This window comes from Echinops telfairi, unplaced genomic scaffold (assembly GCF_000313985.2).
Source record: "Echinops telfairi isolate 266 unplaced genomic scaffold, ASM31398v2 ScPeMD7_31;HRSCAF=116, whole genome shotgun sequence".
In the NCBI taxonomy this organism is placed as follows: Eukaryota; Metazoa; Chordata; class Mammalia; order Afrosoricida; family Tenrecidae; genus Echinops; species Echinops telfairi.
In genome coordinates, this window is record NW_022103928.1 from 59622060 (window position 1) to 59637994 (window position 15935).

At 38.1% G+C, this 15935-nt stretch overlaps 1 protein-coding gene across 9 annotated transcripts in view; it reads right to left on the minus strand.

Moving 5' to 3' along the window:
* ANKRD26 (ankyrin repeat domain 26) overlaps nucleotides 1-15935 on the minus strand; it is a 94064-nt gene that overhangs the window by 58044 nt on the left and 20085 nt on the right. For 8 of the 9 annotated variants that reach the window (XM_045289830.1, XM_045289832.1, XM_045289828.1 and 5 more), the window contains 11 exons: nucleotides 15111-15144; nucleotides 11496-11568; nucleotides 9937-9997; nucleotides 9483-9847; nucleotides 8032-8161; nucleotides 7690-7754; nucleotides 5226-5313; nucleotides 3292-3390; nucleotides 2638-2666; nucleotides 2470-2533; nucleotides 1008-1078 (listed from right to left, as the gene is read on the minus strand). In XM_045289830.1, coding sequence (XP_045145765.1) covers nucleotides 1008-1078; nucleotides 2470-2533; nucleotides 2638-2666; nucleotides 3292-3390; nucleotides 5226-5313; nucleotides 7690-7754; nucleotides 8032-8161; nucleotides 9483-9847; nucleotides 9937-9997; nucleotides 11496-11568; nucleotides 15111-15144 — 1079 coding nt within the window. The remainder of the gene's footprint in view (nucleotides 1-1007; nucleotides 1079-2469; nucleotides 2534-2637; nucleotides 2667-3291; nucleotides 3391-5225; nucleotides 5314-7689; nucleotides 7755-8031; nucleotides 8162-9482; nucleotides 9848-9936; nucleotides 9998-11495; nucleotides 11569-15110; nucleotides 15145-15935) is intronic. The other variant, XM_045289827.1, reaches the window with a different exon arrangement.

Here is a 15935-nt window from a genome sequence, read left to right on the forward strand (position 1 = left end):
CCCTACATTGCATAGAAGGGTTTGTTGTTGATGATGTTTTTTACACATTAGAAGCAGGAGAGTAGGAAAACTTAAAATTGTTAAGTCACAGTCAATTCATATAAATTAGAAAGAAAAGCAAATTCCTTATATTCAAATGATATACCATGATCATGTTATGAACCTACATGGATTATCTCCATGCGTCCACTTCAAATATATTCCAATGTCCACTACTGAGAGTGGATACAAAATTTTAAAAATGGTATTTACTGATTTCCTAATCTCTGCACTGAAGTGAGTAAGGTGGAAAGCCATTGTTTGTACCCATAACACCAACTGGCCCGTTCTGGCAGACTTGATTCCATGCCCCATTCGCTTCCTGCATGTAGAGTTCTCAGCCAGTCACAGAGACCACAGGCTGAACAAATCTTTTAACTTGGCATTCTACTCAGTGCCACTGAGTCCATTCTTACCCACAGTCTAGACCGGCTCCAGTGGGTTCTCAAGACTGTACATCTTTACAGGAGCAGAAAGCCTCAACTTTCTCCCATGGCATGGTTTGGAGGTTTTGAACTCCTGACCTTGCAGTTAGCAGCCCAACACATAACACGCTATGTCACCAGAGCTGCTAACCTTGGCATTAGTGGTGGGTGATACGAAACTGTAAATACTGAACTGCTAATTATTCCTTCTACACAAATCCAACTCAGTGATTATCAGCTTCCTAATCAAGTGATTCAATATTTGAAGTTATCTTCATTAACATAGGATGTTATAAAAACGAAAGAAGAAAACAATATTCAGAAAAAAACCTTTGTATCATTTCGAAGGATAACCTTAAAATACTGCTAAAATTTACTATAGATTCTAAGAAAAGTTTGTTTTATATCTAGCCAAAATGTTTTATTAAATTATATGACGTACAGTCTGCAAAAGACTAGTCCAAAAGAGAATTTCATTTGGACAATGGAATGATTTAAAGCAGAGAAAAGAATATAAAATAAAAAATTAAAAGTTTTACATACCTGTGACTCATTACTTTTACGTTCATTACATTTGTCCTCTTCCTTCGGACTCATTTTTAAGTCTATTTCTGCTGACAAATATATGTATTTAGTTAAAATATATTCTTAGGACAATTAGGTAAAAGTTTAATCTTTAAAAGCACAGTTAGAAAATAACATTTTACATGAAAATTTAAATTAAGGTTAATCCGTTAAATTAGAGCTGGTTGAGGAGTGTCAGCAGCAGCCCCGTGATGTCTGGGAAATGAACACAGAGAAGGGGGCGGAGGGGTGCCGATCACAATGACCTACATATAGCGCCCTCCCTGAGGGATGGACAACAGAAAAGTGGGTGAAGGGAGACATCGGACAGTGTAAGACATGAAAAATAAAATTATAAATTATCAAGGGTTCCTGAGGGAGGGAGGGTGGGAGAGGGTGGGGAACAAATGAGGAGCTGATACCAAGGGCTCAAGTAGAAAGAACATGTTTTGAGAACGATGATGGCAACAAATTTACAAATATGCTTGACGCAATGGATGGATGTATGGATTGTGATGAGTTGTACGAGCCCCCAATAAAATGATTTTAACAAAAAGAAAAGAAATGAACACCGAGAGAAAAGAGCTAAATATGGAGAGTTAGGCAGAAGCCAGATAAGGCCCCATCTGCTTAGGCATTAATATCTTTGAAAGAGTAGTCCATGGTCAGATTTACATTTGATATATAGCACTTTAAATAATGTGGGAAGGCTGAATTTAAGGAGCATGAGAATAAAAGTAGAGAAGGCAATAGTGTAAAATGAAGGTAAAAGCAGTCTGAAATGGAAGGGGTTTTCAGAAATACGTAGAATATAAAATGAGTAATGCCAGTTATAGATTTATGTCGGAATCACTGCCTTCAAGTTGATTTCGACTCATGGAGATCCCACATGTGACGGAGCCAGCTGTGCTTCGGAGTTCCCAATGGCTAGACCCTTATGGATGTGGGTCAGCAGGACCTTCAGGGTCAGCAGGTGGGCCACCAACATCTCAGTTAGTGGGCAGAACTTGTGCCCCCACAGATTTTAAGATTAAAAAATATGATTCTAAAGTATGATCTGAAACTCTCCGATCATAGGTTTTGCTTTTGGCAAAGGTTAAAATTCTAATAAGCATTTTAAAGTATTAGGAAAAAATTTCAGAGTCCCATTATTGACATCTGTGAATTTCTAAGAAATATAGACTGCCAAACTAAGATTTTTAGGAGGTAGAAAGCATGAAATGGAAAAGTAAGAGTTCAAGCTTGCTGTGTCAAAATCTTTCTTTTATGCACCTAGAGATTTTTTTTCAAATATGAATAACAACGGCATATGAATGACTTCTGACAACTCTTTCAACTAAATTTGCAAAACAATGAAATAAATTAGAAAGAAGAATCCTGTGAACAAGTCAAACAGCTTAATGTACTTATTACAAAGCTAAATTGGTGTTGTAAAGTTTACCTGATTTGGATGTTTTTAAATCCTTGCTTGCCAGCACTTCATGAGGAGAAGCAGTTTTGGTAGTCTGAAGGGATTTGAAACGAGGATTAACAAATAAGGAGCATTTCATACAATCTATAGTTACTAACTGAAAGTAAAACTATGGAAGTTTTACATAAAAGTTATTACCTTCAAATGCAGATTTTTCTTAGGAGAATCTAATGAGAAAAGGTACATAATCAATTGCAGGTAAATATAACAAAAATCAATCACACATATTCATGCAGAATTAGTTATCAAACTGAAGTCTTATGCTTGGCTGTAGACAGGTTTAGCACACATGTTTTGCATTTTCTGCTTGTTTTTGTTACAACAGTACCATGAAAGAAATATGCATCCATCTTAAAACACTGAAGAAATAATAGGAATATAGGAATAACAAAACATGCCATTAAGATTTCAAAAGTGAGATTATGTTTCCAATGATTGCGACTAAAATAAAAGCTATCCATAAGCAACGTGGACATGCTGATTGATGGGGAGAAAAGTGATCTTCAATCAGACGAGCGAATCATGACCCTGAGAACATCCATGCCAAAGTTGATGGTAGAATGCAAGCGCATGTCTCAAATGCAATACAACAGAATCAGTGCTATCCTTTTTCTGCAGTATTTATCATGTGCTTCACATTGTCCTGTAATTTAGGAAGCACACAGTTGTGAGGACAATTGAGTAGAATGTATGTTCCACTTCTCATTCAAGTAATAACATGTTCCGACTTGATCAGCTTGAATATTCACTTGTAGAATAATAGTTCATAAAAATACGCATGTTATGCCATACCTACGTGGGCTCCTGGTATGCCTACATTTCTCGTATCCTCTAGTTTAGCCATCTTAATATTCCTTGGTCCACTCATGCAAGAGGGTATGTAAAACACATCTAAGAAATAATGGACAATAAAATTTCAATATTGAAATATGGTTGTCAAAAAGAGAGCAATTTTAATCACAGAAAGTCACATATCAAAAAAATGTTAGATATCAATAACCTTTAAGATTTAAAAATCAGTGCTGTTTTCACTGACAATAACAATTTTAGTATTCAAGGAAAGAATTCAACCATTTGTTTTCTTTCTCAAATCACTTTAGTCATTTCACCCTACTTTCTAAAAGGACTTTTATGAAAACACAGGTTTACCCAAAAAAATGGTTCACTATTCAATTATTCTCATTTGTATAACTAAGTGGCTGAAGTCTCATCCAACTGTAGCGCTCTCTCCCCTGCTTGCAGTTTCCTAGCGCAGCATACTGAAGTCGGAGAAGAACTCTTAACGACTGTGCTCACCTAAACGTGAACAAAGCAGATTCTCTGAAGTTCTATTTCCATCAACTATTTCATTGTTCTTCCTTCTGTTCACTATTCTTCCCTTCAAAAGTGATCCCTAGATCTATGATGCTGCTTCCGCCTTTTTTAGCATTCTTAATATGAATTGTTCTCCATTTCCTTTTTCAGTTTTGATTAGGAGTAGTACCTTGCAGACTAAATTTCTATCTCATTATCTCTTTGGCCCCTTCCGTCCACCACAAACATGCTCAGAAAGAAAACACGCCTTTCCTCAATAAGGCAGATGGAAGCCACTATTCCATGACTCTTCTTCTTCCAGACAGCTCTAGGGACGTCTAGCACCCATGCTACTTGGAGTGGGGTCTGAGGACTGGCAGCACCGGCAGCACCTGGGAGTGTGTTCGAAATAAAGGCTCATTGAGTCAGAGTCTAAGTCTGGACTGTACAGTGTCAGCTTCCACTCTCCTTGAACTTGACCTTCTGGAATCTAACCTTGAGTTTCCTCCCGATCCTGTCTGGTGAACTGAGAGTGTCTTAAAGTCATAAAGTCTATCAACGATACTTTCATTGGACTTTCGCGTTGGACTTGTCTCTCCCAAACTAGACGCTGCTCTTTTCTTTGGCAGGGTTCTTCCTTGGGCACAGAGATGCTGTCCTATGAAGTGCACGCATCTGAGATACAAAGATCGCATGACCACATACTTAAACTGGTTCATCAGAGATACAACAGCTCTGCATGATCAGTACAGGAGCTCCGGAGGCATGGTGGTTACAAGTTGGACTGCCATCTGCAAGGTGGGTAGTTCAAATCCATCAGCCCCTCCAGAGGGAGAAAGACGGGCTTTCTACTCCAGTAAAAATGTTGTCTGAGACTTACAGGACCCTGTCCCATAGTCACTATGAGTCGGCCTCCACTCGATGGCGTGAGCTTGGAGTCTTTTTTGGCATGATCAGGCCCTCAATCCTTAGTGCATTCCCACTAAAGAAGATAGTAAAAGGAAAGCTACATCTCAACTTTTCTAAACTTAGAAATGAATCTCCTTTTATATTCTGTCTACCTTTCTAATAGCCGTTCTTCCTTCTTCTAAAGAATCTGTTGATTTTACCACCTTCTCCTATGTGCCCCTGGTTTCTTTTCCCTCCATTTACCCATCAAACTGTCTTTTTCGTTCTTCGTCCCCGCCTCTTTACTCCTTTCTTCTTCTTTAATTACTGACTTTCTATAATTTGCAAATGAAATGAAGACTTTTCCTTCTCTGGTGACACTCTAAAATTAATCTGTTGCTGATACCTTCTTTAATCATCTACAACATATCTCCATCAGACTCCACTCTCCCCTTTTGGATGCTTTCTGTTGGCTACTAGAATTTATCAGTACTCATGCTTAAACAAACATCTCTCAAATGACTTTGCATAAAATAGAATTTTACCTTGACTTTTTGATAAATGTTCTACTTTCACATCTGTAGTTGCAAATAAATCTTCAACATGCTTCTGTGGAGGACTCTCAGGTATACTCTGTTAAAATTAATATCAATAATGGGTTGTACAAAGATTGATTAATCACTTTATGATAGTGCCTATTTTAAAAGTAGTTACACTTAAAATTAAGAGAAGCAAAAAAAAAAAAAAAATAAGAGAAGCATGTACTGAAAACCTACACATTTAAATGTCCCCCTCATTTTTGCTTTCTAGATCATGTCTCACTTTTATCTTGAGTTAGGCATTAACTCTGTAAGCTGAGCTTGAAAGGTCAAGGAAAACATATTTACTTATAAAATACTGATATATGTATCTATTTCAAAAACAGAACTAACTTCAAAGGAGTGGTTTGTATTCCTACCAAAAAGAGACACTTAAAAAAACTAAGCAAATTATTTAACAAATATACTTGCTATAATACATATCCCAAGAGTTCCAGTACTCATATTCAAGAGTTCCAGTATTTCTAAATGACAGAATTTTTAAAAGTGAAATGCCTGGCAAGATAAGGTACTGTACAGCGCTGTCATGCTGAACATGAACAGGAGATCTCAGCTATACCTTGGCCTGGGTAAACAAGGGGTGTAGGAACCTAACTATTTTACATACTAAATAGGGGCTAAGAAACCACGACAAAAAAATGTTGATGAAATTTTTACTGATAGAAAAAAAGTAAAATAAAATGATGGCCAAGAGGAATTTTTTTATTCTGTAGGTTATATTTAAATCATACTAAATAATATGGTATCAATCATTTTTCTAATTTTAGGAATATTTGAAAAAAGAATAGTAAGTTTCCATAAAAGGAGAATAATTTGAAAACTATTAAGCATTGAAAATATGACAGGTACTTCTTAAACATATTTTCCTTTTCTACCCAAAACACTAAAAATGATTATGATGATGGCTACTCTACTTCCGACTTCCTGGTCCTCCCAAAAGTCAAGAAGAAAACACTGAACAAGGCAGACAGGGTCCATTGTTCCCTTAGTCCAAACTCTTCTCCCAAGCCTCACCAGACTCCCGCCCTCCCATCTCATACGTTCGGCGGCTTAAATGTTCACTCAGATCTACTCTAACTACCTAAAGTCCCCCCCACCACCATCCACCCACCCCAAATTAACGACTCCCCTAGTACTCTGTAACCTAATATTCTTCCTTTCCTTTATATGAGACTTATAATGACTTACAATTGTTTGTTGTTTACTGATTTCTCTGTTCCTCCTACTACAGCATAAGCTCTGACATTGATATTCAGGATCTAACTGCCTGGCATGTAGTAGATATTTAACAAAGATATTTAATTATAGTCAAAACATCTAAAATCTCGCAAGTGCCAAATCACTAACTATCTAATTCAGCCAATAATAGTCCACTGCTCATCCTAACTTCTTTTCTGGACACTAATGACATGTTGTCATCTTCCAGGTCTGTTTGTCTAAGTGTTCTCAATAATCAATCCGTCACTATGGTAAGTCCCCTGTGATCATTGTGTCTCACATTTGTATGGCATCCTTGATGGTTTACAAATCCTCTCCATATTTGCTACCACAATTATTCATAACACCCTCAGGAGGTAGGTATTATTAGTGATATACTTATGTATAAGGTACAGTAAGTGATTTTCGAACATGTTATTTCCCCCCAAGAGTCTATAGCTAATAGGTAGCAACACAAGGGCACTCATACTATGATTCGACTTCGATAAATGCTTGTAACACTACGGGACATCTGCATGAATGGAAGAAAGAGCAGGCACTTCCTACCACCTTCCACAGTGGACAGCATGAATGCAGGTCATCACTGGTTTTTACCTACATACTACAACCCACGGTGCAAGAGGTGGTTCAAGGCATTCTATCTAACTATCCAAAAGAGCTATGAAAGCACCACTAAAGCAAATGGTCCTGATCTCAGTCCAATGGATGACAGTCCCACGATGCGCCTTGCAGATCTTCTGGATTAACACTTCCAGGTCCTAGTTATTACGTTTTCAAGTTCCTAGTAGCTAAACGTAAAACAAACAAAAAACGCCACAAAAGTATAGTACCAACAGTTTCTCTCTGGATTTCACTAGTTTTTTTACGCATCAGATCACACAAATAGATTGATCTGGAATCATTCTCTAATTTTTAGATAAAGTCAACTCTAGAGTGCAAAGTGGACCTTAAAGCTTCTAAGCCGTGGCTTGGGGGTATTGTACTACCATGGCTTCATTAGGTGAATCCAGAAAATGAGTAGAATTGTGTGTGCAGCAGTATTGTTTAGAATGCACCTAATAAATTATAGGTTGAATGATGTTAGGAAATAGCTCCTTGTGGGCATATACGGAGCTGAAAAATTAAAATGGATCCCCTTTTATTTTTTACCATCACTGTATGCTTACATTAAAAATTTTTAAAAAGATAGTACCTCAGAATCCCACGGTGACTCTGTTTCTTCTTCTTCTTCTCCTAATCCTAATATTGACATCATACCTGTAAAATGTAGTTATAGATACATTAATGAGAGCATCTAATACTGTGAATATATGTATATTTATGTATGTATGTATATATATATATATATAAATGGCATTTCAATAAAGTAAAAGGTTGAAGCAAGTTAGGAAAAAGTTGTTGTTCGTAATAGCTGAGAGAATTATGAAAGGAACAAGCTAAAGGGAAATATTTAAATGACACAGATACATTTGGATCAGCACACTTTCATGTAGCACTTAAGCCTAGAAAACTTTTTAGTTTGTCAGTAACTTACGGGTTGAATTATCCTCTTGTTCTCCACTGATGTAAGTCACGAAGCCATTATCCATTTGCTCTCGTTCGGGAACTTTAATAATAGCAACACTACTTTTCTTTTGTCTAGTTTCTGACTTTGTTTCCTCTTCCTACAATTAGAAAAAAGAAAGCCAACTTTAGAAAACAATCTATTCATTCATTCACTCTCTCATTCAATCAATCTACCAATAAGGCAACAAACACTACAACAGAAATAAGAAACTTTTTTGCCCTATACACTAGTGGTAAGGGTGCTCCCTAAAGTGGATTCTGACTCATAGCGAAGCCTACAGGACGAACAGAACTGCTCTCTAGGGTTTCCACGCTGTACACCTTTAAGAGCAGACGTGCCTGCCTCACCTTTCTCCTGAGGAGTGGCTGGTGAGATTAAAGGGCTATCCTTTTGGTCAGCAACCCAATGCTTAGCCTCCTGAACCATGGGAGAGAGCTCTTTGATGGGGGAAATGGCAAGAGCCACACTCACTGTCAAGTCGATTCCAAGTCATAGTCACCCTACAGGGCGGGGTAGGACTGCCCCTTTGAGTTTTGAGATTGTAACTTTATGGGATTAGAAAGCCCCATCTTTCTCCCAAATAGGGGTAAAGATACATTTTTTTTAAAAAGGAAATACAGAAAAGTATCCTTATTTTCCTACAATATATTTGGTGCAGAGTAATTGCTCTGCTTAAAAACTATCAGTGACACTTCCTTTTACGGGAAGGCGAAAGCTTACTCTCAATAACTGTATTCCAAATTGACCACCTTTCTTTAGTACCTATCCTTCCTTGACCGTGCTTTTCTCTCACGCCTCACCCTGTGCTCGGGCTACGATGTCCTTCACACACACTTTGTCCACCTTTCATGACAAGCCCCATCTTGACAGCATTTAGTACACTTCCCAGGTAGAACTTTTGATTCCCGCATACCCTTACTACAGTATCATTCACTCATTTTACAAATTAAACTAACAAATTACAGCGAAAGATCTGTTCTCCTAAAACCCCACTATTTATTTTGTGCTTCTATACAGATCTCTCTCATCTCAATTCTGTTAATTTATTCAAATGCCTTATTCAATTTTTCTTATTCTCTTATTCATCTTACTCTCCTTGAATGAATTTCCCCCTGGAATTTCTTGTCCTCTTTACACTCCTCGAGGCCTGTGTGAGGAACTTGTTCCCTGTTGGTGCTGTCCGACTGCTTCCTTCCACAAGGGCACACCAAAGAATTGCCTCGTCTCATCAACCTTTTCTAAATCTCAATCCTTTATGTTCCCTATGTATTTCTACTACTTTTATATTATTATCTTCAGGAATTCCATTTTTATCTAAAGTGCTTTCCGTTCTTAAGCTAATGGACAATTAAAAGCATGGGGGCCAATACATGGAAAAGTCTAGGAAAAAGGCAAAAACAAAACAAGCCACATTTTACCTTTGTGACATCTGAAGTTGTTAACTTAAAAGGCACATCAGACGATGGAATGGCTGGCCAGGGACTCTCCTTGACGTTCACTGGTGTCTTCGGAGGCGTTTTAGGCACACCTTCCCCTCCATTATCATCACTATTGTTTGTGGTAGCACAAGAACACTCCTTGACTTTCACTGGCCCCTTAGAAGGAGTTTCAGACACACCTTCCCCTTCACTATTAGAATGATTGTCCGTACTTGGAGGAGCATATGCAGTGACGTTAATTTTTCTCTCAGGAAGAGTTTTCGATACACCTTCACTGTCGCTATTAGAATGATTGTCCTCGCAACTCCTCCCACTTAATGGTTTCAGAAAGGTAGTTCCACCTGCTACAAAGCAAAAGAAAAGAATATGTGAAAATAACTACGATTTCAAATCTGAGACTAACGCACAAAGGGCAAATCTTCAAATAGCTTACTCTGGTTCCTCAATCGCTGAGACAGCTGAAGCAACTTCACTAAGTTGGGCTTTGGGGAAACCTAAGGGGGGGCGGGATTTTAATAACAAGTATTACAATAGGTAAAATGTTATCACATTCACTATTAAATCTGATGGAACACAAAGAGCATAAGACTTGGAGTCATTTAGATATGGACCCAAATCAGACTTCTGCCACTGACGAACCCACATCTTCTCATGGGGTGTGAATTAATAAGAACATCCCCAAAGTGCCGCTCCCCTTCCTTCTAGTTTCTTATATAAGCACCATGCTATCCATTATATCCTTTTCTTAATCAGAATAACATACAACAAAAATCTACCATGGAGTGGTATTATTTCTAAATATTAGTTATTATTTTTAAATACCAGCAATAGAAAATTTAAATGTTATATTTTAAAACATGTGTAGCTTCATGTTTGCCTGGTTTTATCTGGTCATTCAAATGAACTCCTGTGAAGGAAAATGTGAGAGTTTAATTCCTACTGGCGTCTTATTTAGATGAATTGGAAGCACAGTAAATTCCTTCTGTTTCCCAAAAGGCTGAGGATGAGTGGCTGTATCGGTTCAGCTCCTTACAAGGGGAGGGGAATAAACTTTTTATGAATGAGAATGTGTGCTCCCAGAAACACACACACACATATGGACATGTACATACGGACACAGCAACTAAACAGAAAGTGTAAATATGCTGACAAAGAAGCTAGAAAAAGACAGGCAGAGAGAAGAAATACTTAAATGTTTCCACGAGAGGAGAAGTAGGCTAGGGGTAAACAATTTTTTGTAAGGTGGAAGGAGGAAAGATGTAAGGAGGAAAAAAAGACACGCCCAGTACAAGTTCCGGAAATCTAGTATAAGTTCAGGAAAAAAAGAAAAACACAGCACAATAAACAAAAAACAAAGAACTACTTTATAAATATTAACTATTTAAAGAGGTAATTAGTGAGAAGACTAAATAACATCTTTTTTGCATATAGAAGCAGTTTATTTTTAGCACATCTCAGCCAACTCTTTTGTCATCTAGCATGCGTGTTTCCTTCCTTAGGCTTGATGGTGTGTCTTTGCCTGTGACAGGGCCCTGTGTTTGTCCCTTTCCTCATCGATGACCTTCACGGCGCTGGGATGTACATGTAGGCCTTTCCTCCATCCTGAGTTCATTTTTATAGAGGGTGAGATATGGGTCCCCTTTCCTGCTTCTGCAGATAAAGATCCAATTTTGCCAGCACCAGTGATTGAAGTCTCTTTCCCAATTAAGGTTTTTTTGACCCTTTGTCGAAAATCAATTGTCTACAGCTGGATGGTTTTTATTCCTTGGTTTTTTAGCTCGCAAATCTTTTTGTTCAGTTTTAACAAAGGTAAAAGGCAAATAAAGAAATAAACTACAAGAGTCACAATAAAGTTCAGTTAGTCATGTTTTATAAAAAAAATTAACAGCTATTTATTACAAATATAGAATAGACCATCGCTAAATGGTAGACCATTACTAAATTTTAAGAGTAAAAACTACACAAAACTAATTTCATGAAAAAGCACTTTACCTTGGGTTCCAAACCAAAGATGTCATCATCTGATGAAGGCCAAGAATCATCAGGGCCAGAATTTTTGGAAAGGCTTTGGAAGAAAAATATACAGCAAAAATAAGTGAGTTCAAAAATAAGAACCTAATGCCAGGGGCTTAAGTGGAGAGGAAATGTTTTGAGAAAGATGAGGGCAATGAATGTACAAATGCACTTTACACAATTGATGTATGTATAGATTATGATAAGAGTTGTATGCGCCCCTAATAAAACGATTAAAAATAAAAAAAGAAAAGAAGCCTTGGTCAACAAATGTACAAATGTGCTTGACACAAAGGATGGATGTATGGATTGTGATATGAGTTGTATGAGCCACCAATATAATGATTTTTTTTTAAGTGAGTTCATTTCTTTGAAAACAAAAACAAAAAACTAGCAAAATGTTGGCTATATACCATATTTTCACCAATAAGATGAGCATCCTACATTTTTGCCAACTAACCATCCTCTTCCCCACTCACATATTTTCAAAAGCACCCTATACTAACTTTTAAAAAATACTGGTGTAATAGGAGGTTACAGATTATACTGTTGTAAAAAAATTTAGCATAGTACACTTCTGAAAATACTGGACGGGTGTAAGAAGGTGACAAAAAATTTGTGGAACGTGCATAAAAATATGGGTATACACTAAGTGCCATTTTCCCCTAAAATGTTAGACTTTCTTTGAAAAGGCAGTGGGATCTATTTCTGTCTTCACCTCTCCCACCCTGGGAGACAGTCAGTGCAGACTCACTCTTAAGCCCCTTAATAAAGAGAAATTGCCACTCAGAGCCTGAGAATGATTTGTCTTTGCCCAAAGTCTTGGGTACGGAACCAAAAATTACAACCAATCACTGACTGAATGTTTCCTTTCTAAATCTGAGCAAAACTGATGGACGAAAACAAGGTGGAAAGAAAGACACACTGTCCCTCGTCCATTGTCTTTCTTGGTTCAAAGACAAAGGTGTGTCGGCCAAAATGGCAACCTTGCTTCTGCAACATGGAACCAAAAGCCAACCCACAGCTATGAAGCTGTTTCCAACGCTATAAAGCATGAGGCTTCAGGAGTGTCCAAGACTGAAATCTTTATGGATGCAGAGTGTCACATCTTTCCAGTCCTATGGAGCTGCTGATGGGTTAGAACCATCGACCTTTTGGTTGGCAGCCTAGTACTTTACCCACTCCTTCAGGGCTCCTTCAGCATGGAAGCTACTTATAAAGAAGGCCAAGTCACTGCTCCCATTTTTGCTCTTTACCCTAAAACAATACAGGAAAGGCCCTAAGATATTTGAAATGGGTGAAAATTAATTGTATGAAAGTCAAAGACAAACTATATGCTATTACTCAAAATACTGTTCCCAGGAAGACGAATTCACTGGAAAAGTATAAAATCTAATTTTCTTTTCCTGCACAGGTCTTGCCTTATTCTGGACTACATAAACTAACAGTTCCCTGGTCATTGAACATCTATTTTCCTAACCACCGTTGAGATAGCTTCCTGCCTGTGGGCTCCATTCTTGTATCCCTCTTCGGCAGGCTTCCCTGGAGTCTGCAGTCCTTGCAAGTTCAGGCTACGGAGGAACAAAGGTGGGCTCAAATGATTCAGAGTAAGAGCTCTCCTTGCTACTGACAAAGTTGCTAAATGGAGTCTCAATCACTCATCCCCAGCATTAGCATGTTACCAAGGGCGAAATGAAGTTCTATGATTAAGCTCCCAGCCAAACTTACCCTCGACCCCTTTTCTATACACACGGGAAGGACAGCAGCAGGTGGGGAAAGAAGTCAAGTTAAGAGGATGCCTGCCCTGGAGCACAGATCTCTGTAATCCAGCAAGCTCCAGCACCCTAGAGTGACACCCTAGACAGCCATGTCAGCCTCTAGCCTTGGGGTGGTAGTAGGTAGTAGCACATACCTGTCTGCTATATAGACATCACATTCCTATCAGCTGCGAAGAGGCTCGTTATTTTAACATCTTTCAATAGAAATCTTGAGTTTGTTAGATCCTTTGATTAAAAGCAAACAAACAAAATATCCAGCAACCTACTCAGGACTCCCTTGAATCCCCTAATTTAAATGCCTTTCTAGGTAACTTCCCACACCTTCTACCCTTCACTCTTAGAATGTATTTTCCTCAAAATTGTCACAAACCCAATCAATAATTCTGATATCATTTCTAAAACTCTCATTCCTATCCAAGCCAGTGCTGTTACTCTTCAAACTCACCCTCCCCTGCTAACTCCATTCTTATCTTCTTCCACTGTGTTCATTAGACCTATTTCCCCATCATTCTGTTATTAAAACACCCACCTACAGAATGATAAAGAATGAAAAGCACTGGGATTCGATCTAGTAAACTGAATTCAAATCTCATCTCTGGCACTGACATTGAATATGATCCAGATAAGTCACAGTTATGCTGAGTTTCAGGTTCTCTGCCTAAACAGCCACTTGGCAAAAATGCTGAACAGAGGTGGAAATACTAGATGGTGTCTTGATAAATTAATCTCTAAACCCACTGCCAGAGTCCTGGTGGCACAGTGGGTTTCTCGTTGGGCTGCTAACCTCAAGGTGAGCAATTCAAAACCACCAGACTCGCCGAAGGAGAAAGATGAGGCTGCCTCCTGCTGTAAAGCTTTCCAGTCGTGGAAATCCACAGGGGCAGTTCTGTTCATGCTGTAAGTCACGTGAGTAAGAACAGACGCAGGGGCAGTGAGAAACCCACGGCACTGACTCACAGGAACTCGACAGAGAGTAACCAGGACCATATATTTGACGAGAGCAGACAGCCTCATTCTTCTCCTGCAGAGCGGCTTGTGGGTTTGAGGTTAGCAGCCCAATGAATAAGCATAAACACACACCATCACCAGGGCAGGGTGCCTTACTTTCTGTGACTCCCTGAAACCTTGAAATGCTATGTCCTTATCATTTTATCTAGAGAAAAGGAGGAATAATACTTAGCTGGCAGAAATAAAAAATATAAAAGAAAAGCAGAGGAACATCTAAAAAATTAGAGACCAGTCATAAATGAATAAAAACTATTCTAGGGAAAAATTTAAGTGTCACACAAAACTAGGCAAGAATACAGATCTGGATCAGAAGCAGAGCAAGAAAGCTCCTAGACTGGCGAGGGGGAGCCTTCATCTCACCGGCTGTTATCAGGAGAGAACAGTTCCTAGAGAAGCACATCGTGCTGATAAAGCAGAGTGTCAGGGACAACGAGGAAGACCTTCAGAGATGGGCTGACACAGTGGCTGCAGCAACGGGCTCCCACACAGCCGCAGTGCTGAGAATGGCACAGGACCAGCTAGTATTTTTGGTTACATACAGGGTCCCTACCAACTGAAGAGCACCTAACAACAACACTAGCACAGCTACTTTACAGAGCTGTTGGGATTACTGTCTGATGTAACAAGTGTTAGGCACATTTTAGGGCTTTAAAAAGGTAAGAGAAAATGGAATTAGAAGGTTTCACAGTTTTTCCATGAACTTTCTGAAGCATCCTTGAATTATGGTATCTAGCCCAGAGTAAAACACTCAATAAATGTTAGCTTCTCTTCTCTGCATCCCTCTTTTAAAAGAGCTGGAAAATCTTACCTGGTTGAAGGCTCCTCTTCAGATATCTCTTCCACTGTTAAAGAAAATGGTAAAATTACATTTAAAAAAAAAAATTACATTTTAAACCAGTAATAGAAAAATATAGGATAGAAAAAGTATAAGACGCTGATGCTTAGTTACACAGTATTCCTCTAGGATCACACCTGGAGACTATACTTTATGGAATTAAATAGTAATTATACTATTGGTAGTCCACTGATAGATTAAGACCTCCCTCTCCTCTGCACTTATCATTTTATCTACATAAGAAATGGAGAATATGATTTATCAAAATTTGATAACCTATAACACTGCTATTTACAATTAGCAAAACCTAATGAACCTAATCTTATCACTTTTCAGACTACAGAAAATAATATCATTAGTAGAATCAGTATCTTAAACAGTCACCGCCAAACTTATATAGCATGTTTTTTCTGGATTTCTACCACAAGAAGGAGTTTGAAGAGAGGAAATTTATTTTGTTGTGCCATAACACAATTTCTTCCACTCTTGAGCCAATGTAGGACGAAGCACCCTATTATCAGGAAGATGAGCCTTCTATTACCATGGAAGACAGCAAGATTTAGTCATTGTGAAGACTGACGATGAAGGGCAAAATAACAGCCTATTATTTTGGGTATTATTCCCAAAATTAAACTATATGAAAATATATAAAGCAAAAATTTTTAATTCAGTGCTTAGGAAATATAGAAATGATTGAGTACTTTATTTTTATCTATATAGATAAATTTAGTATAAGGCTGGACCACAAGTCTGGCTATATCATATAATTTGCTAGTGAAAATTTTAAGAATCAACACT